Source organism: Candoia aspera, chromosome 1 (assembly GCF_035149785.1).
Source record: "Candoia aspera isolate rCanAsp1 chromosome 1, rCanAsp1.hap2, whole genome shotgun sequence".
Taxonomy (NCBI): Eukaryota; Metazoa; Chordata; class Lepidosauria; order Squamata; family Boidae; genus Candoia; species Candoia aspera.
The window spans coordinates 131946801-131971523 of record NC_086153.1 but is presented as its reverse complement, the minus strand read 5'-3'; the positions used below and the strand labels follow the sequence as shown (position 1 = coordinate 131971523).

Genomic DNA, 24723 nt, shown 5'->3' with positions numbered 1-24723 from the left:
GACGATACTCAATTGTATATCTCCATCCCAGGTGAGGTAAGTGATGCCATAGCTGCCCTTTCCAGGTGCCTGGGGGCTGTAGGGGTCTGGATGGGGAACAACAGGCTTCGGCTGAACCCTGGTAAGATGGAGTGGCTGTGGGTTAAGGGCTCTGCCATATCCAGGACTTTGTAATCTTTGGTTCTGGATGGGGTTGCACTGTCCCAGACAGACACGGTGCATAACTTGGGGGTCCTTGTGGACTCACAGCTCCTGCTCGAAGAGCAGGTGGCAGCTGTGGCTGGAAGGGCCTTTGCACAGCTTTGTGTTGTGCACCAGTTATGCCCTTTCCTGGATTGGGAGGCCCTTCGGACAGTCACTCATGCCCTTGTTACCTCCCATATAGACTATTGCAATGCACTCTACATGGGGCTACCCTTGAAGAGTATCTGGAAGCTTCAGCTGGTCCAGAATGTGGCTGCACAGGCTATTTTTGGTGCCCCTAGAAGGGCGCATATAACACCTTTGCTTCATGAGCTGCACTGGATACCAGTTTGCTTCTAGGTCCAATTCAAGGTGTTGGTTATCACCTTTAAAGCCCTACATGGCATGAGTTACCTGACCCTCAGGTTACCCGAGAGACCACCTCTTCCCTGCTTCATCAGCCTGTCCCACCCGGTCATGCAGAAAGGGCATGCTGCGGACCCCGTCTGCAAGAGAATTCCATCTGGCGGGGTCCAGGAGGCAGGCCTTCTCTGCAGTAGCACCCACACTTTGGAACATCTTGCCCCCGGAGGTGAGATTAGCCCCATCGCTCCTAGCGTTCCATCGGGATTGGGGCAAGGAGGAGAATAGTCATACTTGGGGTTGGCTAGTGCCTTGAAGTGCCCCTCCTACGCAAGGACTGAATGAGACCATAGCCATTGGGATTTTATTATATTTGGTAGTTTTTAAAATTGATTTAGTCTATATTTTATATTGGAATTTTATTATATAGTTATTGTTTTATGTTGTAAACTGCCCAGAAGAGATGGGCGGTGACAAATTTGAAAGATAGATAGATAGATAGATAGATAGATAGATAGATAGATAGATAGATAGATAGATAGATAAAATCAAGATATAAACCTGCCCCAGGCTTGATAAACCAGCAAAACCTGAATTTTAATGCATTACGAAGCTCATGAGGGCACAGAACATGCATGGAGTGCAAAAACACAAATGCTCAGCTATTCAGTCCAAATGATCAACATATTTCTAACAGTTTCTAATTTCTAATTGCTTTTTCAGCTTACAACTTCAGCAACATTATAGCACTGCATGTGAAACAGTGTACTGCATATGTACACACACATATATTCTTTTACATTTACCTGCTTTGCAGGCCAACAGATTAGTTCTAAATTCCTTGTGAAGAATTTTAAAAAATCCCCAAAACAAAAACAGCAATAGCTTATCTTCAGGGAAGGCAGGCAAAGTGATATGCAGCTGTGAGACCATAATTATTTTTCAGCCCTGAGCCATGGGCTTAATAATTGCTGTTTTGCCCCACCACTCTACCCTCCACATTAACCCCTCCAACTTAAGCTAATATCAACAGGGACATTACTGGCCCCTGCTAAGAAATTTAAAGCAAAAACAAAGGAAGATATCCAAACAAAAGACTAATTGCAGCATCTCAGAACTCTGAAATCAGCAACACCTATGTTTTGTTTCTAATAATTAATTAAATGATGTTTTGTTTCTAATCCTTAAAGACATTGTTTGGGTTAGTGAATTCAGCAACAATAACAACAACAGCAAATCATCTCCTCATATTTCTTCCATGACCTCAGAACAATTTGCATGGGGATCTTTCTTTATTCTGTCTCCACAACAACAACCTATGAGATAGGTTGGGCTGAGAGAGAGTGCCTAGACTACTGTTTCCCAGCCTTGGCAGCTTGAAGATGTGTGGACTTCAACTTCCAGAATTCCCCAGCCAGCCATGGGAGTTGAAATTCTGAGAATTCTGGGAGCTGGAATTCTGGGAGTTGAAGTCCACACATCTTCAAGCTGCCAAGGCTGAGAAACACTGGCCTAGACCAAAGTTACCAAGTGGGTTTCTGTGGATAAAGGACTTGAACATGGGTCATCTGTTAAACACTACATCACACTGAGTTTCATAGACTCTGGGATATTACCACTGTGAAGTCTGTTTTCAGGACATAATAAATAAACAGCAGCAAACAGACAAAAAGCAACCAAAAGGTATATAAGGATGATACAAGTCCACCTACTTGAAAACTGGACAGAAAAGCCTGATTTGCTGATAAAGAAGTCGCTGTCAAACTGTAAGGTCAGTGAATTAAAAGTGCTGTAAATGTCCTCAGGAAGAGCTGAACCACTCCACTCTTTAAGCAAAATACTGCTTTCAATGGGACCATCCCATACTTTGAGGATGTCATGACCCACCTCAGTATCAAAAACAATAAAATGCAGACTGCAAATGAAAAAGGAACATGCAGTATAGTTATTCAAATCATCACAGATTGGGTTCTTTGCTAAAATTGACTGTGAAGGTCCCATAATTACATCTTTTAGGTATTATATAATAGGATGGATAAAAGTTAAATGCCTAATGTGTTATATATCAGAACATGGACATCTATCTATTTCTGAAATATGATAGAGAGCATGATGCCGATACCCATAAACTTGCAGCAAATCAGGACATAGAAAAAAAATGTCCACCAGACCCTTACTGCATAACATAACCCACTGTTAAAAAGTGATCATAGATATTTTTTTAAAATTGACATGTAACTGTAAAATTTCCAGAGGGCTATGCTTTTATTGAATATAGTCACAGTTGGGGACCGTACAACAGTAACATTTTAAAAATTAGACATATTAAAATAAATGTAATTTAATTTAATAATAAAATGTAATTAAATAAATAAACATTACACACTGAGCATGCAAGGTAAACTCTAATAAATTATTAACTTTCTACTATTTTACAATTTGTATCTCGTAAATCATATAATGTTCATTTCTCAGAATTTGCATCCGAAATGCTACCTATGCTTTTCTGTCTCTCCTTCACCTGAAATATGAGTACTTTCCTTGCTGTGGAAATGTACTTTCTAATAGTTGCAATTTATAGCATAAGGAACCTTAACAAGATTATTATGTTGGTCAGTTTAACTGCTATGGTACTACTTTTTACTTCTGGTGATGCTATTAAAATCAGATTCAGTATTTACAAGTAGAAAAGATGCTATGGTTTCCCCTTCTTTCATTTCCTTCTTTGCAGTTTAAGTTCAAAACAAAAACAAAGGTCAAGCTCTGGAAGAATATAGTTGCTGAAACTATATAGCTTAATCTTATGAATTTCTATGTTGATATAGTGATTTGAAGCACAATCCTAAACCAGTTTAATGAATGTGAATTCTGAAACTTACTATTTATTTGTTAGATTTATATTCTGTCTTTTGTATAGGAGCTCAAGGTGTCCATGTAGTGCTCCCTCATCCTATTTCTCCCTAAAACAACAACCCTGTAAGAATGTGACTGGCCCACATATCATCTCATCTCATCCAGCTCCATAACCAAAAAACTACATTGGCTCTATCTAGAAGTGTTTGGAGAGCCAGTGTGGTGTAGTGGTTAAGGCACCAGGCTAGAAACCAGGAGACCATGAGTTCTAGTCCTGCCTTAGGCACAAAGCCAGCTTGGTAACCTTGGGCCAGTCACTCTCCCACAGCCCTAAGAAGTAGGCAGTGGCACACAGCTTCTGAAAAACCTTGCCAAGAAAACTGCAGGGACTTGTCCAGGCAGTCTCCAAGAATCAGACACAATTGAACAGATTAAAAAAAAAAGTCTTTGCATCAATGATCTGCCCTTAGGTTCTTTGTCTATCATTAATATTCACCAATATCAAACCATGATTTAGGAAAATAACAAAGTTAATAAGACATTTTGCTCTATCTATCTGTCTGTCTAATATTTAATTGTTAATATGTTTTAATTTGTTGAAAAAAAAAGCATACCTAATTGTTCTCCCAGGGTCTGCTTCTATAATCCAAGTACAGTGCAAATTGTTGTCATATGGAGCTGGATAGCCTGGAGAAAGGATACGACCAGAAGTAGCAGCATGAATTCGTCCACCACATTCAGCTGAAAATAAAGGAAATAATACTTTTTTTAGGGAGCAGATTCAGATTTTTATCTTAGAAAGCAGTAGATACGGTAATTAGATAGCATGGATGATTTAACAAAGACTCAATATCTTCTCCCATAAACCTGTGATTGTGAAGAGAATGTGTGTGTATTTATTTATTTATGTATTTATTTATGTATTTATTTTTCGAACTTCTATCATCGCCCATCTCTCCCCGAAAAGGGGGACTCTGGGCGGTTTACAATAAAATATGAATGCACAATAATGACAGTCTCAGTGTGAGCCTGACTCCTGGTGATTGTCCTGAGAAGTGGTCTGCTACTGCCTTCTTGAAGAATGTTTTTTCAACTTCACAACTTAGCTAATAGTCCTGGACTGTCTACATGCTTCCCTCATGCAAGTATTAGATAAGCCTGATCTGGCTTAGCTTCCAAGTCCAGACAAGTTGTGCTAGGTGCTGTAACTGGTTGCAAAAGTTTAACCTGGTGGCTTCCCTATTATTATGAGAATTAGATGATAGCTAGGATTTTCATAGAAGGGAAGAGTTTGCCTCCTTCTGCTATACTAATAATAAAAGCTCAAAGAACTAAGGAAGCAGGTTCAGTTAGTTGCACTTGGGAGAGAGTCCAAGAAGTGAGTCAGCCTGGAGGTGAGAGATCTTAGATGGGGCTTTGGGGGCATCAGTAGATACAAAAACCAGCCAAGAAATTTAATGGAGTGTGTATGTGTGTTCAGTTCTTGCTTAAACTTTATATATGTTAAATCTACTGCCTTTCCAGGAAGCTGAAACTGTCTTTAGTACCTCATTGCAAGAAAACCCAAACTACTGGATTTCTCATCATTCAAAGAATTAGGGTGAAAAGGCATTGTGTGGCAGTTTAGTATGACTTGATCACTTGTAATAACTTCATTGTGAATTTATAAAAGGGGCACAAAATAATAGTTTGCTGGGCAGTAGTAGCATCTTTCAATTGTTAGTTCAGTCATGGAAGTTATCCCACCAGCTCTCCATCACGTTAGCTCTCCTATACTAAGAATTCAAGTTCATCTTGTTCATTTATTTTACAGTATTTTGTTCATTTATTTTATTTTGGTCTTTAGATAAGAAAGAGCAGCAATATTCTTCTTAATGACCTAATATTCTTTTGTTTTTTTAATTGAATGCTTAATAGGTTCCATTACAACAACATTCTCACTTTTTACATTGTAGAAATTTTTGTCTGAGTTTCTTAACCCATTTTTTTCCCAATCTTTTAAAGATACAACCAATATTGTATTGGTCCCAGGAATGAAATCTCTCAACACCATCTGTATAGCCAGCTGCTTAGCTGCAGCATCCTTCTTTCCTTTCCATGTTCTATGGATTAGAAGAAAGGGTAAGGATTACATCAAAACCCACAAGATTCTAAGTTTTCATCTTTTATCTTCAAAGTTCATGTGATATAGTTGTAGGTATTTGTAGTATCATCTGTCCCACAATGGACTAACAGGAAGGGATAACTGTCAGTGGTCTTGATAATTCCCAGAAGTTGTTCTGTCAGATCCCTCAGCTATGTTTCTAGAAAGCAGCACCTTTTACAAATTGATGGATCCACTTGTCACACATTTTTTTCTTCCATACAGCAGTCACCAAATACCATGACTTTTTTTGCAGTGTTCTTACAGTGTACAGCTGCTTCCTTTCTGCCCTTCAGGAATCCACAGTTCTGCTTCCTGTTATGCAGTATCCCTTCTTTTCCACCAAAGTCTCAAAGCCTGATTTTTCTATGAGAGCCTGAGAGCTGCTTTTGAATTCCAGTAGTGGAGATGTCATTTTCAACCTCAGCATTGTTTCTTCATAATTTGGTCTTCCTTATTTCCTTATCACCTCCTGTTATATTACCTATTTTGTCTGATCTAATAAATTTTCATCTCATCAACAGAACTGTGATCACGTTCTAATCCTCTAATCCTTTTTCTTCAAGTAGTGCAATAAATGTTAACTTGCTGTAAATATAGGTCAGATTATTTTCAGGGATGATCATAAAAGGTGCCACAAGCATGACTGCAGAGTTCTGCCTACTTATAACTTTTGCTTCTTAAAGCACTACCAGTAGAAGGCTTTTGATTTCCTCTTGTTACCTTCTAAACTCTCAAGCTTGGCAAATTACCAACTCCAAAAGAAAATCTGTTGTGGTTTTTAGGCACCTTAGGATTAGACCTGGTTAGTATGTTAATGGGTGTCCTGGAAAGAATACCAGAACTATAGACTAGATGAGTAATTAGACAACAACAAAGAATCGAAACTTCCAGAAGAAGGCAATAGTAAAACAATTCCATATTGTTGGCAATAAAACCAATGAGTATGTCCATGGTATTAACCAGGAAAATATCTTGACTTGAAGGACACTATGTTTTTTTTACTCTCAAGGGATTATTACTTGATACTGTTGTAAGTTTGGTAACTCTAGTCATTCTGAGAGTGGTGCTAGCAAGAGTGGGAGCTCCTGGAATTTGCTGGTATGGTGAAAATGGGAAAAATGGACTAAGAGTAACCTGCAACATCCAAGTAAGTACAGATGGTACTCTGCAGACATGAGGAAACTAACTCATACAGGAAATACTCATACTTAAACCCAGTAGGTAGCAAATGAAAATTCAGTTTTGTATTGTTGCTAAAGAAGCTGTAGGAACATGGCTCAAACTTATGAAAGCTGCTTACAGGTAGTCCTCGGTTGTAAAGCACATCACGTGACTGCATCACTTAGTGATGGCAATCCCAGAAGTCCCCATTGCTGCTGTTAGGTGAGGTTCACAGGTTGTTAAGCAAGGACCTCCTCACAACTTCCTGCTGGCTTCCAACAAGCAAAGTCAGTGGGGAAGCCAGCAGGAAGCTGCAAGTCCCAGGCAGCTTGCAAGCAGGCCAGCAGGCAGGTAAGTGGCTGCTGCAGGGTCGGGGAGGACGAGTGAGGGTGCACAAGTGTCCAGTGTGACACAAGTGCAGGGAGGCTTGGAATGGCTGCTGTAGGGGAAGGCAGAGCGCGTGAGCGTGCATGAGGGGCTGGTGCGGCACGGCACAAACGTAGTGTGGCTTGGGGTGGCTGCTGCGGGGTCTGTGAGGGTGCGTGAGGGGCCTGTGCATCACAGTGTAAGTGCCACGATGCTTGGGGTGGCTGCTGCCAGGTGCAGGAGAATTACCTGAGGGACTTGCAACTTTTCCTGCTGGCTTCCCCATTGACTTTGCTTGTGGGAAGCTGCAGGGAAGGTCACAAATGGAGATCACATGACCGTGAGATGCTGCAACCATCCTAAGTGTGACCCAGTTGCCAAGTGCCCAGATCACAATCATGTGACTTCAGGGGTGCTGGGACAGCTGGAACTTTGAGGTCCAGTTGAAAGCTGAACGAGTGGTCGTTAACTGAGGACTACCTGTAATGAGATCTATCAAGGTTAGAAGGCATTCCTCTAGTTATTGGGAAAGTACAGCAAACTTTCAGAAATAGATATGGATGCAATGATGAGACAGAAGATGGAGAAGTCCAATCAGACATGACACTTTTAGGTACAGATTGTGCAACAGATTATTAATTATAGTTGTTAAATAAACAGGTTAAACTTAGAAAATGAAATATAGTAGGTATACTAGTAAGATTGGACCTAGACATAAGATCTATGTACGGAACAGGTCAAAACATAAGATCTATGTAAGGACCAGATGCATTATATTTAACTTAAGCAAAAGAGACTCTTAGGCACTATGGGAAGAGACAGGAAAAGCAAAGGCAGGGGAAGTATTCCTACAATTTCAAACATGAAAGATCAAAGTTGCTTTCAAAATAAACTATTATGATAGTCAAAGCAAAACATTAGATAAAAGCCTTGGACAACAAGAAAAGCACACAATAATTGAATACAGACTTCCATAATAAAGCAGGAAAGGATTACAAAAGGTATTTCAATCAAGAATATCACAAAATACTATAGAGGAAAGTAATAAGGAAAGAAAAGAGTTGTTTTAAAGATAAAGAAAGGTTGGGATATTCAACATAACCACAGAAAAAATGTAATAAAGTTAAATTAGATTAAAGGAAGATGGAAAAACTACAGTGAGAACTTTTACAAAGGTATCATAGAATCGTTGTCCCAGAGAAAATCTATACTGTAGTCACTAAGAGTTGACACCATCGTAACAGTACACAATCAATCAATCAATCACAGAATAACAGATACATTTGTGGAAAGAAAATATATTCAGGAACTCATTCCATTAGGGAGTGCGGTACAAAAGTTACAACAGCTGTCAAGTTGGAAAGCTCTAGCTACAGATGAAATACCCATGAAACTGTTTAGTGCTACACAAGAAGTGGCAAAGTGCTACCAACTTTATGTCAACAAATATGGAGCAAGATTATGTAGATATTAGAAAAGACTGGCATGTTCTACTGAAGAAGGGAGATGCAAGAGAATGTGGAAATCACTGCACCCTCTCACTAATTCCTCAGAAAAAGCAGCATTTTGCTTAAGCATTTACAAAGAAGAATAGAGCAATACATGGATCAAATGAACAGGCAGGTTCAGAAAAGGCAGAGTGTCATGAAATTAATAGTTAACACAAGATAAAAAGCATAGCATAGCATAGCATAGCACAGCATAGCATAGCATAGCATAACATGAGGTTTACCTTTGCTTTATCTACCAAAGCAAGGCGTTTGATTGTGTAGATCATGCCAGAATATGGAATTTATTAATGGACATGCCAACATATTTAATAATTCTTCTGAGGAATTTTTACAACAAACAATTTGGGGTAGGGCTTCACAATAGGAAAAAGATGCAAGGATTTGTATTGTCCCCATTACTGTTTAAATTATATAACAATACAGATTAGAACAAATGTAAGATTCAAAGAGAGGATAGCTGAAATTAAAATAAATTAAAATTCTCTTCGATTGAAGTTAAAATAGAAAGCCAATCCACAAACAAGTTGCAGTCAATACCACTTTGTAAGCCAAAGTAAGAAAGACTTAGAATAACTTATTATGAAAGTAATTTTTTTTTTACTTTTTAAAGTGAAAAAAAAAATCTGGCTAATAAAAATCAAGAAGGCAAAGGTAATACTAACTATCATGCTCAGTAAACTTATAGCTGATGGCAAAAAAAGTGAACATCATATTATTTAGAGTTGAATAGTAAAGATGGACAGATTTCCTAGGCAGGAAAACAATAATAATCTTCAACAACATAATGAACGGTAAGATTACTTTCATGACAACAAAGATCAGAATAGTTTAAGATAATGGGTATTTTTCATGGTAATGTATGGGTGGGAAAGGTAGATCCTGAAAAAGAATGAGAGAAGATATATGCCTTCAAATATGGATTTGGAGTTAGTTATTAAGAGTACCACAGGCTGTAAGAAGAACCAGTAAATCAGTCCAGGATTAAATAAAGATTCACTGCTCCCTTGAGGCAATAATCAGCCAGCAGAAATTCACACACTTTAGACCTGAGATGAGAATGAATAATGAACTAGAAAAAATGACTATGCTTGGCAAGATTGAGGGAAGTAGAAGTAGGGGAAGGCAACTGATAAGTTAGATGGATGGGATCAAACAAATTACAGGACTGTCCTTGGAAGAGCTACAAGTTGTTAATGGAGACAAGTCAAGATGGTGAGCATTTGTCCGTGTAGTTACCAGGACGAGTCTGACTTGACAGCACCTAATCAACTTAAACTTTCTCACTAAACTTCACTTGCAGACTCCTTTTTACTCTCCCTGTTTGCTAGCCATGTTTATCCAGAAATAATTACACTTCATGAGCATATGTTTTAGAATATTGCTTTAAAGATGTAGTTAGAGCTTTCAGTCAATTTAATGCAATTAATAATTAACAACTGGCTACATAAGCCAGTTGCTTAAAAAGCAATTAACAATTAACAACTGGCTACATAAGAAAGTTGGGGGTCCTCCTTGATCCAGAACTGCTGTTGAATAACCAGGGAACAACAGTGGCAAGGGAAGCCTTTCATCAGATTTGGCTAAGTCACATCCCTACCTGGAGGAAAGAGACCTGGTTTCAATGATACATGCTTTGGTAACCTCATGATCAAAAGATTGTAATTGGCCCAAAATGCTGCAGTATGGTTAGCAAGTAGCACCTTATGATCACCATGTTGTAATATCTACAACAGTAGCTAATTGCTTTCCAAGCCAATTCAAGGTATTCAGTTTGATATATAAAGTTGTACATGGCTTAGGTTCAAATTACATATGCATGTGTGCTCACACGCACACACACACACATATCTGTTATATATATATATATATATATTCTGTTCAAATTGTGTCTTATTCTCACTCTTATATCTTAAATGGGACACCTTCTGTAGATCCTGCTATGAATCTATTAAACACCAAAGAGGTTCGGGACAAGGTCCATATTGTAAAATAAATTGCTATTAGAGCTGATGCTGGCCCTCTCCTTATTAGTTTAAGAGGGGCTTTAAAATTTACCTTTCTAATGTGATCTGGCTACAGACACTGACTATACTTCTGGAAATCTGCATTCTTTCTCCAACTCTCTGCCTGTTAGGTTTCTCAGTTCCTCTCAACTCCAGGACAATTGCTTCCCTGCCAGAGGCTCTATAGCTATAATGATATATAAGGGAATCTGGATAATCCAGAGAACCCCTCAGTTCTCAAGAACACTATTTTCTTGCTGTGCTAATAAATAACATAAAAATATTGTACATGGGAATTGACCTAACGTACGTAATCAGATAATTTTCTCCCTGACATAATGTTTACATCTCTGAGAAGAACACCCATTAAACATAACCTGCACCATTTGTAGAATCACAAAATAAAAAATTAGAAGGAACCTTACAGATCATCAAATCTAAATCCCTGCCCAGTGCAGAAATCCATTACTACACAATCCAGCCTCTCTTTAAACAGAGAAGGAGTCTACTACTTCTCAAGACAGTCTGTTCCATTAAGAAACATTTTCTGATGTTCAACCAAAATCCACTCATCTGTAATTTAAACCCATGCTTTTTTTCTAGTCTTCTGGAACGACTCTAAACAATTCTACTCAATATTCTGCACTATAGTCTTCTGACACTTAAAGACAGCTATCTCCCACAGTCTTCTCTTCTCCAGGCTAAACATATCCACTGCTTTCAACTGTTTCTCATAGGTTTTTCTTTTTTGTTGCTTTTAGCTCTCTTGTGAACTTAAGTTCCTTTTCTGCTTCAGCTTTTTTTTTTACCTTTCTTCCTGTAGATATTAAGTACTGGTACAACTCTTTGATGATTATATCCAACTTCCATTTTCTATACATTCTCTTTTAACTTTTAGCTCAATCAAAAACTCCCTTTGCATTCATAATGATTTCCTAAGCTGCCCCCTATTTTTACTGGAATGGTGTGTGATTGTTCTTCCAGTATCTTATCTTTGAGAAGTTCCCAACTCTCCTGTGCTCCCTTTGACTTCAGGATTTTGGGCCACAAGATCTGGCCTGGTGCTTCTCTAGGCTTATTGAAAATGGCTCCCCTAAAATCTAGTGCACATGTAGATTATGCTCCAATTTCTCTTTCTGTAGTATCATGAATCCCAATATGACATTTACTTCTTCCCAAAGTTTCCACTGCTTTTATTTAATCAATCAGCTTTTCTTTATTGCTTAGAATCAGTTACAGGAGTTCTGATTCCTTGGCTTTTCCTCAATATTATTGTTGTTTTCCCTTTTTTGTATTGTTATCCAAATGCTCTTAACTGGACCCTCATGCTCAAATTCCTGGATATCAATACAGGTGTCCAGTTCCTTCACATATAATGCAACTCTTCCCCTTCATCTGACCAATTCCTTTTGAATAACTATTTTTTATTTTTATTTATTTTATTTTTTAGGGTTTATTTTCAAATTTGTCACTGCCCATCTCCTCCCACCAGAGGGATTCTGGGCGGTTTACAACAAAATAATCAATTAAAGCAATAGGCATGCAATATAAATACAATATATAAAAATACAATACAATGTATAATAGCTTTCAATTCTTGCATTCCACTTGTAAGTTTTTCCAACCAGGATCCAGTCATGCCTATCAAATTATATTTGCCCTCCTGTTCTTTTTGTTTCTTGATTAAATTCTATGTGTTTACAGAGATGTTGAAATCCTTAGGTCACATAACTTGAACTATTCTTTCCTGTATTCATGTGCTTAGTTTTTGATGCCTCCATTTCTGCATACCTCTCCCAATCTCAAATCTCAATACACAGAGGTCAGATCAAACATCAACAAGTTTGAAAACTACCTTAAAAGTTAGCAAAGGAACAGGCTCAAATTAGTCTTTATCTACCTCACCTAGTTTTCTACCAATTGCACACAGATCTTTGATCTGTCTTTGTTTCAGGCTACTTTGGGCTTAAAAAATTAAAACAAAAGAGGAAAGACTAAAAGACTAAAAACTAAAATAATTCCAATTCATGAATTTTGGGCAGGACAAATTGGGATTTTGTAGAGTTCAGGATTACGTAGAATTTTCTATATTAACTCTCTCTCCCCACCTTGTAAATGAGACCGTTATGTTTGCAGGGGATTGTTAGTAAAGTTCTAAACCAAGCTTAGGTGCTTGTAAAAGTCTATGTTAAAAGAAAGGCATGATTTAAAAAAGGATGGGTTTTGTTAACTTCTCTGACCATTTCCCATCCTGTAAATATTATTGGAGCCATAAATTCCTATCAAGAAAAGAGATGCTTTGTGTGGTGAAGGTGTAGTGTTGGATAGAAGTAGCTTGTTTTCTTGAAATTTTTCCCCAGTATATGGGGATTCTTGCTTACACAAAACATAAGCAGTTTTGATTTGTGAAATTTCTTGTCAGTTGAATACATACATCTTTAGATTGTACTGCGTTTTCCTAAAATAAAATTCAAGCTAAAGATCATAACATTTAAGATACATTTCCCTAAAATGAAATTCAAGCTATTAAGGCAAAATATGAGAGAATTTCAAGAAATGACAAAGGAGTTTCAATAAAACCAGCAGAATTTTTATAAAACAGTTCACACATTTCTAATTTCAGTAAGAATACTGAACCAAATTGAAAGAAATAAAGGTAAGTTAGATGTTATTTCAAACATTATGAAGACTGTAATAATGATCCATGAACAAAAGTTGAATTTATATTGTGAATTTCTGTTATTACCTATGCAAGTAGGCAAGGGTTTGTCCCAAACTCTTCGATCTCCACTTAAACAGGTAATAATATTACTACCATGCATCGTGTAGCCTGGATTACAACTGTATAAAACCACTGTGTCTGTGTAATGCCCTTCATCACGGATCCTGTAGCCATAATTTGGTGTTCCTGGATCTTCACATTTCACTAAATCAAAGCCTGTCAAGGGGAAAAAAAAATAGAAATTCTGTTTTCATAACATATTGAGCTTAGACATTTGTTCAGTTAAGTTTGTTACAAATAACTGAGCAGGTTCTCCAATACATTTTGGTAATTATGAAGCTACTTTTAAAAAATGAGCCATGTGACAAACAGCAACATTTTTAGTCTTAACTATATTCTAGCTTTCATTATGATACAATCTCTTTATTTTATGCTCTATTCTCTAATAGGGGCACACCTAAGTAACAAAAAAAATCTTAAAATGAAAATATTGATTTGGAGTTTGTGCTTCTCTTCAACTTGATGATTAAAATTTGGTTTCAAACTATTATCTAAAGAGAAGAAAATGTCAAAACTCATGCCTGGTTATAAGATTCTGATACCTACCTTAGATGAAACAAAATGAAGGATAGGTGTATCATTCTACAGTCCAGTGATCTGTAGTTTTCCTGGCTTCCCACACTTCAATTAAATTCTAAGAAAAGACATAATGAGGGAACTCATCTCATGGGGACTTTTTAGATAAGGAATCATGGATAGCCAGGCAGACTACAGAGTGACAAGAGAGATGTATAGCAATAAATAAAATAAAACAAAACAAAACATATGTAAATATTACTACTTTCTATCATTTTTCATCAAGAACTGAAACTCATATATGTATGAACGCTACTTCTAAAGGCTGCACATGCATATCAAATCTGACAGGGTCTATAATGTGTGTGTGGGGGTATGTGTGTACACACACACACACACGAGCGTGCTGGTGATAGGGCAGGTATCTGATAAGAAGGAAGAAAAATAGAAGTTTTTTTTATCCTCTCAGCATGTGAGGAGACAAGACTGGTGACGTGTCATCCAATCCTATCCAAGAAACCTTTTCCTCTCATATAAATGTAATTCCCTATTTGGATTTCATTGTTCTATAGTTGTGAGGCCCCTCCAATGTTATTTTTGTTCAATGGCATTTTCTTCTAATCCATGGGTGACAGCAAGGAGCAACAAATACTAAAGATCTCACCTCCTATCAAGATATTTAGGGTGACCAATGCTTTCTGAAATAAATCTATTATAGAAAGAATAGCAAGAAGAGAAGTCTTCCGGTGTGTGTGTGTGTGTTATGAAAAAGCAACATCTTTGGATAATGTGAAAGGGATCCATGGGGTCTGTCTCAGAGAGCTTGTGAGGTGCTCTTTTGTATAGTGCTGTAATCAAAGGAGAGAATTACCTAAACTCAAGGGGGGAAGGGGATTATATATCAGCAGTAGTTCCACTGGCACAAAATTGTTTTCTGTGACTTCAGATTATTCTGCTCTTCCACCTGAAGCCCATGTGACCTAGCCACAAATGCCTTTATCATCCCAAATGAGTTTTCATGGGCTGTAGGTGGGAGAATGGAAAAAGAAAAATTAGCTAATTGAGCTGCCTTTTCCTCATGCAACTTCTGGATGCAATTCTGCAATTTTAAGGATTTTCTGGGAGGGCTCAAAGCTGATAGGATTATTTAGGTCCCACGTGCCAAACCTGGAGACAGGTTTTATTTTAGAAGGAGAAATCTGCCATAAGAAACTGGTACTGGTTTTCAATTCCTGCCATCTTCTTTCTTTTATGAGGAAATGAGAAAAGGGATAGACCAGATACCAAGCCAAAAAGAGCAATTAATTGACTAGGACCACGATTACCTATTAAAGCAACCGTATCTATTTTAAAAAGAAACCTCTTAAAACAGTGGGTTTTTTTTTTCAGGCTTGTGCAGAAGTTTGAAGAAAAGATAAGCTGTTTTAATGAATAGGAAGTGCTATCCTGTGAAAGGTTAGAAACATTTCTTTCTTATCATTTTTGAAGCACGCAGCCATGATATGTATGTTTTTGCTGTATTTATTCACTTTGTCCAATGAAGGTTTTTGCAAAACCAAAAAGCCTATGAAGCAACATTTTAAAATCTTTAATATATTATCTCACAGATCCTATAATAATGGTGAAGCATCATTCATACCTCAATTAGGATTTGTTGCAAGGTTAAATATTTAACAAGTGATTTTGCTGGGTTTCCATTTATGGGTAAATTTACCCATACATGAGTTTGCATGTATTCAGGCAGTTCTAAACTTTTATTTAGTAACAATATTATCTTTTCTGCAGCACATCAGAAGTTTCTAAAACCCAGTGGTGGTAGAAAAGAGAAAATGATTCAAAGAAGTTTAAGTGCAGCACAGCAGAGTTACTCTTTTAAAATAGTTAAAAGCACTGCAGTATGCAAGGATCATTCTATGTTCTTATCTGGACTGTAGCCAAATAGAACTTCTGCAACTAAATGAGTATTTCTGAATATGTGATCTGTGAATTAAATTACTACAATCCAAACTTGCTAGTGAATCTCAGCAAAAGATGTCAATCACACAGACACGAACACAAGATGAATCTGCTTACTGATGTAGATTCTTTGATAGGAACATAATTCAAACCCATAGAAACCCACTGATAAATTAGAAGGAAGGTCATATAGGAATATTACTAGCATGATCACACATGGTTTACTGTGATAAATGCTGAACATATTCCAGTATATAGACAACGATATACTGCAGACCAGTATTATATTTAACAGCATGTCAAATCTGTTCAGAGAAAAATATGATCACTTAACACAGCTATGTTTAAAAGATTTAATGCAAATCGATTGCTCACAGGGCTAAAACTGCACTCACAGACTTGCATGCCTTTGCAATTTCACTCTGCCACAGAAAAAGAATAATAATAAAAATGATGCATTTACTTTTCAAAAAAGAGATGATTCTTAACAAGATATTTAGACAGTAACCTCATTCAGAGGTATATGTGCAGAGGAATGTACTTTAAATTCCCACATGTCGAACACCTTAACTAATAGTATTGCAGTCATTGTTGGCTAAATCTTCTGCATTCTGTCTTCTCACTTTGGAACTTCCAGGAAAATGTAGGAGTTGCAGGTGAGGGAGGGCATCTTTGTGCAGTTGGGGGGGGGGGACATGAGACAAATGATAACATACGCTTGACATCATCACACAAATGCTGCAATGTATGTACTTCTGTCGAATGTTGGGTCACAAGTACAATTGCATGATTTGTATTGCATGTGTGTAATCATTTAGGTATCATCTGCAGTTTGCTGCAGATGCTGCTGAAACTGAGATTAATATGCATAATTTAAAGATAACTCACAATGCTATGAATGTGCTGTCAGTTCTCTTTATATTCAGATCTCATCCTAGCATTCAAAAAAACCTAAATGCTGATTTGTACCCTTGGCTGTTTTCCACTTATGTCTTAGTCACTAGTATTAGTACCTTCTGCTTCTCTGGATAGGAAATATAGCATCTTCCAGGAATGTCTGTGGTAAGAACAAATTGTGTCAATTAAATCTTTGGCACCTGCTTTAGGAGCACCTTATTTCTTAGAATTATTACAGGAGAAAAAGGTAAATGTGGTGGTGGTGGTGGTGGTGGTGGTGGTGGTGGTGGAGGAGGAGGAGGAGGAGGAGGAGGAGGAGGAGGAGGAGGAGGAGGAAGAGGCAGACATCCTTCAACTATTTCTTGCCTTTTTGGCCCTTTGAAAAGTCCAGGTATGGTACCTGATTCTCTCCATATTAACTATTTCTTGTATTACCAGAACCCCCACTTTTTTAAAATCCTTGACCTCTTAATAATGCAGCCACAAATTATTCCAGTGAAGTTCTTAGTCAAATAAATCCCTAGTCTCTCACCGCTTTCTAAAGTGTTCATTAGGACAAAGGTGTTATCAAGCTTGTTTCATTCTAACAAAGCCAACTTATGGTGGGGGTCAGGGTAATGATCTAAAAAGGAATTCAAAACATCCAATAATAAAATCTGTGTTTAAAAAAAGCTAGTTAAAAATAGATCTTTTTTGTCCAACATCATTAAGAGTAACATGGGGAGAAGGGGTGAGGAGATTGCCACTTTGTTTTAAAAGGTGACCACAACTTTTTTGTTATAATAAATATAGTTATGTTGCAGCAAATGGCCTGGATCTGAATTCTCTGCATTGCCTTTTACCTTACTGGTAGCAAAGCTACATGCACAGGGAGATGGCAGGTATAATTAGTTCATCTCCACATAGATTGAAAACATGTTTATCTGCCATGACTGAGAAGTGAAGCCAACTATGAAGTCCTTGAAAGCGAAGAACTAAAAGATATAAAATGTTCATTACAAAGAAGTGGGAATGAGGAAAAAGAGGGGAAAAGGTCATAAAATTGAAACCAGCAGTATTTCCTCTGCAATGGTTCTATTGTTTCATCTTTTTTTCAACTCGGCTATTCATTTTTAATTTAATCAGAATCCCAAAAAATCCAATCTGATTTTTGCTTTTCAGCTGTGAATTCTTCTAGAATCCTGAGGCTGGAAAATCTAGTTTCACCATTAATTTTGTTTTTGTTTTTGTTATTATTTGCTATGCAAATACCACAGCTTTGCCTGGGATATGTAACATCAGGAGAAGACTCAAACTCTATCCCTTTCCACCCCCCACCCCCGAAAGCAGATAACTAATAAAACATATATGCATACTGAAATTCTATCTTAAGAATATGATAGTAGCACTTATGATGATGTTTGCATAGAGAAACACTGCATAAAATTACACTGACTGAGCTTTGGGTCCAAAAGTTCTGCATCTCAAAGAAGCAGAGTTAGCTTTTCAAATAAGAAACAGAGATTCAGAGAGACAGTGTGGCTGTGGATTGATGGCCCCTCGGGTTCCAGGACGTTGTCATCTTTGGTTCTGGATGGGGTGGCACTGCCCCATTCGGAACCAGTGCGGAACCTGGGGGTCCTCCTGGACTTGCGACTCCTGCTTGGAGAGCAGCCAGCAGTCATGGCCAGGAGGGCCTTTGCACATCTTCAGGTGGTGCACCAGCTATGCCCATTCCTGGACCAAGATGCCCTCTGAACAGTCACTCATGCCCTTGTCATCTCCCATATAGACTATTGCAATGCGCTCTACATGGGGCTACCCTTGAAGAGTATTCAGAAGCTTCAGCTGGTCCAGAATGCAGCTGCATGGACAGTTGCCGGTGCTGTAAAATCAGCCCATGTGACACCACTGTTAACACGAGCTGCATTGGGTACCAGTTTGCTTCCGGGTCCAATTCAAGGTGTTGGTTATCACCTTTAAAGCCCTACATGGCATGGGACCAGGGTATCTGAGGGACCGTCTCATCCCCATTACATTGACCTGCCCCAGCCGGTCAGGCAGGGAGGGCATGCTATGGACCCCATCAGTAAAGGAAATTCATCTAGTGGGATCCAGGAGGCGAGCCTTCTCTGCAGTGGTGCCCGCCCTTTGGAATATCTTGCTCCTGGAGTTGAGACGGGTTTCCTCGCTCTCGGACTTCCGGAAGAAACTGAAGACCTGGTTCTGCTGCCTTGTTTGGGAGGAGGAGAGCACCTGGGGATGGCTAGCGCCATAGCACCTCTTAGTGATTGTATTCCATCTCCACTTGGATTTTCCATTTATTTTATTTATGTCTTAATGGCAATTTAGACGGCTATGTTTTTAGTCTTATTTTATTGTAAACCGCCCAGAGTCCCCCATTGGGCCCTTTCACTGTAGTACAGCAGATAAATCCAGTGGCTTATCGTTTAAAGCTGCCAGCATCCATGAAAATCCATCCAGTCTTTCACAGAGCCTTGCTAGCCAAGGACCCTCCCCCAAGTACCTTGCGATCGCAAATGCCCCCCCCTCCAGTAATTGTGGAGGGGGAGGAGGAATATGAAGTTGAGGAAATTCTGGACTCTAGGAGGAGGGGAAGGGTACCCTGAGGAAGAGCACACATGGGAGAATGCCAGAGATGTGCATGCACCAATGCTGGTTCATCGATTCCATCAGCTTTTCCCTCACAAACCCATGCCTCGCACTCTACCAGAGATTCCTCACTTGACTGAGCAAGCAGAGGAATCCCAAGCAGAGGAGTTCATAAGTTGGCAACCTCCACCCCCGCCTGAGGCTCTGAGGCCAGAGCAAGAGGAGGAGGGGGAGCCGCAGCCCTCCACCTCGGGCTTGCATTTCCCAAGGGGGAGGGGGGAAGAATCTTATAATTATCTAGCTATTTTCCAGCAGCAGCCACCTGGGCCAGAAGCATTATCAGACCTGGAGAGCTGCACTGATTCGTCCTTGGAGGAGTTTTCCTTTGAAGAATTTCCATCATTGCCCAGTTCCCATGGGAGCTTGGAGGGGGAGATAGACTCTCATGAGACCTTGGGAAGGGAGGGGGCTGAAATGGAATGTGAATCTGGAGGGGAGGGTGATGTCATGAGTACTGATGGTGAGCAGGAGGGGGCCTCTATCCAGGGGGGGAAATGCATGTGTAGTACTGAGGAGTTAAGCAGCCATTCAAAGAGACACAGATCAGACCCACCTTAACTTTGGGGTTTATTTGTCTGGGTTTTTCCCACACTTCTTCAGTTTGTTAGGATTTTCTGTCTGTGTAGCAGTAATAAAACACTAGAGACGTATTCCTTGTCTCAGCGTGGTTCCTGGCTGTTAGGACATGGTGGATGATTCAACAATGAACAGGGAGGAAGACAAGGCTGTGTGATGTTCCCTTGGTTGTGCAATACATTTATGGGTAAATATGTAAGGAATGCTTGAAGTGATAGTACAGGTGTGTTGATTGGGAACCAGAATCTATGTGTACTTTTGTATGCAGATGATGTCATAATGTTGACTGAAAACCCAAATGACTGAAAACAAATATTAGATGTACTGTATGATGTACAAGGAGTATGGATCTTAAAATGAATGTACCTAAGATGAAAACAGTTGTGTTTGACAGGCAAATTTGACTGAATAATTGCAAGTTATATCTAAATTTTAAAAATAGAGAAAGTAGATTAATATGTTTACCTAAGATGGGAAAATGGATGGAGACTTTTTAAGATACACAAATATCAGTAGAAACAATGAGTACTGTGGGCAGTTGTGTTAAAAGAAGTGAAAATGGCTATACATAAGAATGTGTTTCTCCCAATTTGTTACATAGAAATGAGAGTTGAGTAGTGAGGAGAAACATAAAAGGAAGTTGGATGCAGTGGGAAGAGGGTACTTTAAAAGGCATGTGGTGAAATAGGAAGAAAAGGTCAGGAATAAATTGGTACTGAATGAATGTGGACTGAATACAAAAGTGAGTGAGCAGTTTTTAAAAAGTGCATTGTCTGGTCATATAGAAACAATGAATTCTTATCTCATGCCTTTAAGTTCTTTGACTTATTATTTTTTAACTCTTTTTCTGCATTTGGTATAATATGATTACCTCAGAAAGAAATAGCATGACTATGTATGTATACAAAATTTATCCTCTCAGGAAGAATATTGTCCAATTTGTTTAAATTAACCCCTAGATAGACTGATCCATGTTGGCTCAATCCATCCATTACTTACAAATTTCCTATCTGCATCTCATTTAATCCTAATCCCAAATCAGTACAAACAAAATTCTTGAGATCAATCCTCACTGAATTGAATGGAACAGCAAATGCCCAGTTAAGGGGTGGCACATGAATGCCCACAATCCAGGTAATCATCCTCCTGGAGGATTATCATCCTCCTGGAGGAAGGTGATAAATTACTGGCTGAAAATCCAATTTTTTTTTAGCTGGCCTGACTGTTCTAATTTTATTGGATAATTTTCCTTCTCCCTGGAAACAGGCTGTGGAGCAGAAGCTGGCATTACACAGGCATTTCACACTATTCCTAATTCCTTTAGGGTACAATCAAGACAAACATCTGTTCACCCAAAGAGTAAAGATTATGGAGTTCCAGGATGAACTTAATAGGTTGCCTCAACATGGCAGAAGTTGAATAAACAAGGGCACTTAGGAACCAGTAACATTCTTACAAAATCTAACTTTCCCAAGGCTGAGAACAGCATTTTTCAAAAACAGGCATAGTATCTTACTATCCACATTGCTGCAAGGGAGATACTCCAAAATTCTATTAACCAAGCACACCTGCCCATGTGAGGACAAGATCTAATCCATTTCTCATATATTATTACACTGTAAATTCTGCAAGAATGTTAGGTCTTCTTACATTCTGACCCTAATATGTAAATTCCCAGGAAGGCCAGACAATTTCAATATCTTCTTCAAGAAGATTCAAAAACCTTCATTACTTTTTAGTAGCCAAATTCTATGTTGCCACAATAAATATAAGGCATAACTGGTCACAGGAATAACCACTTTTGTTTTATTATTCACTTCAGGTTTATTTGTTGGTTACCTTGTTTTGGGTGACATGCATTTTTACTTGATAGATTGTAATATTTTAGACTTATACTTGCAGAGTTAATTAACATATCACTACAGCAGCTTATGTTACACTTTTATTATAGAGATTCTTTGTTTTGTTGGTCTTTTATCTCATCCATTTGATTTTACTTTAGTATTATATATTTTTTAAATTTTGCTGGTCATTGACCAAATAAACATTACTAGTTAAAATCCTAATACTGAAATTCTATTTTTTGAAACTATATTCTGTCTTCTTCAGGAGTCTGAGGTTTCTGAGGCGCCATCTTATGCTTTACAATCCAGTGTTTTGTTTTGTTTTTCAATCTATGAGGCTCTGGTCATTAATTCACATGGCTACTTCCATTCCCATGGTAACTGAAGCTGTTTGTCCTCTTATATGAAATACTAACTTAAACTTTCCTTTTTCCTTATCACTGTAATACCTTCTCTTCTGCCCCTTATATGATCATATGATCTTAATTTTGAAACTTAGTAGATGTCCAGATATTATTCCAACATGATCCTAACACCGTCTTTGTTCTTATTTGACAAACCTCCCATTATCAATGCACAACTGTTGCTACACAGTTATGGGCAGTGGTCTAATTAGTCCTTTCGTTCTATTAAAACAAATGGTAAGATATAAGCTCTACCATTTATGTTTATACTTTTTTCATAGTGTACAATGTCTTGGCCCAAGATCCTTTTATTTCCAAGTCAGTCAGGCTTATATATACATGTATATTTACATAGATGTGTGAGCAAGGATATATGACCAGCCAAAAAAGCAATCCCCAAAACTATAGAGAACAAAAAACAAAGGAAAAGGCAGACTAAACACACTCCAGCCATATCAGAATACAAAGATTCTCATGCAGCACTGAAAATCTGACAGAATATGACTGAAGTGGATCTCTGGGGCAGAAAGTATCATAACCTAGGTGCTGTACTTACAGAAGGCCTATCTCATGTTACTACTTAGATTGACTTTTGACAGTGGTAGAATGTCAAAGCTTCCCTTAAAGATTGCAAGGTTACCATCAATCTACTGACACCTGTATTTTGTTGTTTGGATATGACCCATGAAAAAACAAAACAAAAAATTATCCTACTCTTTGCAAGAGGACAGTTGTTAGGTGCACAGTCATCATTGCTTGTCAAAAAGTGAATCTAGTGATACAAGGGTAGTATATGCTAACTAATCAGAACTAATGACATGGCACTCTTCCTAATATTTTGTGCTGTTAAGTGGTTGTTGCAATGTGGCCCTCAATGTATTTTTCTAGAAGATGTTGGATGTTCTAGATACTCTAACAAGTACCCTTCCATTCCACATTTAAGCAAAGCCTATATATTATAGTGTTTCACAAAAATAAGAGACACTATCCTGTTTCAGTTGTAAAGTATAGCAGATCATTTTAGAAACATTCTGTTCATCTCTAGCCACCCTGCTAATCCTGCAATAAAGGGGAGGCAATAAAAAATATGATACAGTGAAGCATTTAATTTCAAGCAGAAGTTAAAATAATAGATTTAAACTATCTGACAGATGACAAATATTTAAAAGGTAGTCCGTAGGGAAAATATAGGAGCAAAGTTTCAGATCTGAAGATCTTGAATAATAAATGACAAGAGGAATGCACTGAATCATGTATTAATTCAAAACAATTGAATATTTAAATCATATTCTATTGCTTTATTTTCTGCTTTCTAGTGTATGGTCAGATAGTTTATCCACTTGCAGTATAACTTTTTATGTATCATTGTTTCAGATTAACTTATTTCTCAAATTCTCTGTGCCTCATTTCTTATTTACTGCAAGCTGGTATATTAGGTCATTCTTATTTGATTTTCAATGTCATTTTTAAATTTAAAGGTAACCAGCCAGACAACAGAGAATATTGGCACCTAATGCTGCAGTGACAAAGCTTTCCAATAGGTCTGAAAAGTTTAAAGCTATGCCCAACTGTAGGGATGCCCGAGGACAGATCATTTACTCTCCACAGTGACTACAGGCGTCACGGCAAGGAAAGTTTTAATTGGGGAAAAATAGTCAGGAAAGTTTTAAAACACACATACATGCCAAGAACCCTGCAGCTGCAGAAGTAACATTGACTTTACTTCAAACCTGGAACTAATAATCAAGAAATAGCACTTTTTTTATTTCTTAGTCTGGGGAAATTAAAAAAAAAAGTGCTATTTCTTGATTATTAGTTCCAGTTTCTTAGTCCCAGTAAGTGTCTTTTTGAACTGATACAGAACCCTTTAAGTGTGGATGTGTTTTAATGACAGTGGATGCAATGGAATATGCACAATAATTTTGTATATCTTTTTCTCTCCATTTTTTAAGGATGAAAAAATAGAGAATTTAAGGCAGAATGAGGCAAACTCCCATAAATATGGTGACACCATATTTTTCATGTTTTCATTGTGGTATTTTTTGCATTTTTTAAATTTCAGTGTTAATATTTAGGTGTAAACTAAGTTGATATTTAAGTGTAAACTAAGAAGTAAACTTTCTTAGGCATCATAAGTATTAAGGGAAAACAATCAGCACTCCAAAATGATGTAGCACTTCCACACTATGGAAAAAATTGAAATTTTTTAAACGAACACAATGTAACTGTTAAAAAGAGAGAGAGAGAAAAAAAACCACATTTGCTTATCACTGTCGTAAATGGAGACGCATGACATATATTGTGAACTATTTAAGCTATTGCAACAATAGCTAGAAAACTGAAATCTGGTGCACGTAGAAAGTCCAACATCAGGCCAATACTACCATGCAGTAGAATGCAGCAGGATATCAGGCAACACCACAGTGAATAGCTTAAAATAGCAACTCACTGAAATTGTTGGTCTTAATAGGTCATTACATTGGTTTCACTTCCGTATGTTTCTCTAAAAT

The 24723-nt window shown here is 37.8% G+C and overlaps 1 protein-coding gene across 1 annotated transcript in view; it reads right to left on the bottom strand.

Annotated features, from left to right (window-relative positions):
- CSMD1 (CUB and Sushi multiple domains 1) overlaps window positions 1-24723 on the bottom strand; it is a 1072463-nt gene that overhangs the window by 201858 nt on the left and 845882 nt on the right. The window contains exons 25-27 of the mRNA XM_063298442.1: window positions 13333-13524; window positions 4014-4140; window positions 2259-2461 (exon numbers count right to left, since the gene is read on the bottom strand). Coding sequence (XP_063154512.1) covers window positions 2259-2461; window positions 4014-4140; window positions 13333-13524 — 522 coding nt within the window. The remainder of the gene's footprint in view (window positions 1-2258; window positions 2462-4013; window positions 4141-13332; window positions 13525-24723) is intronic.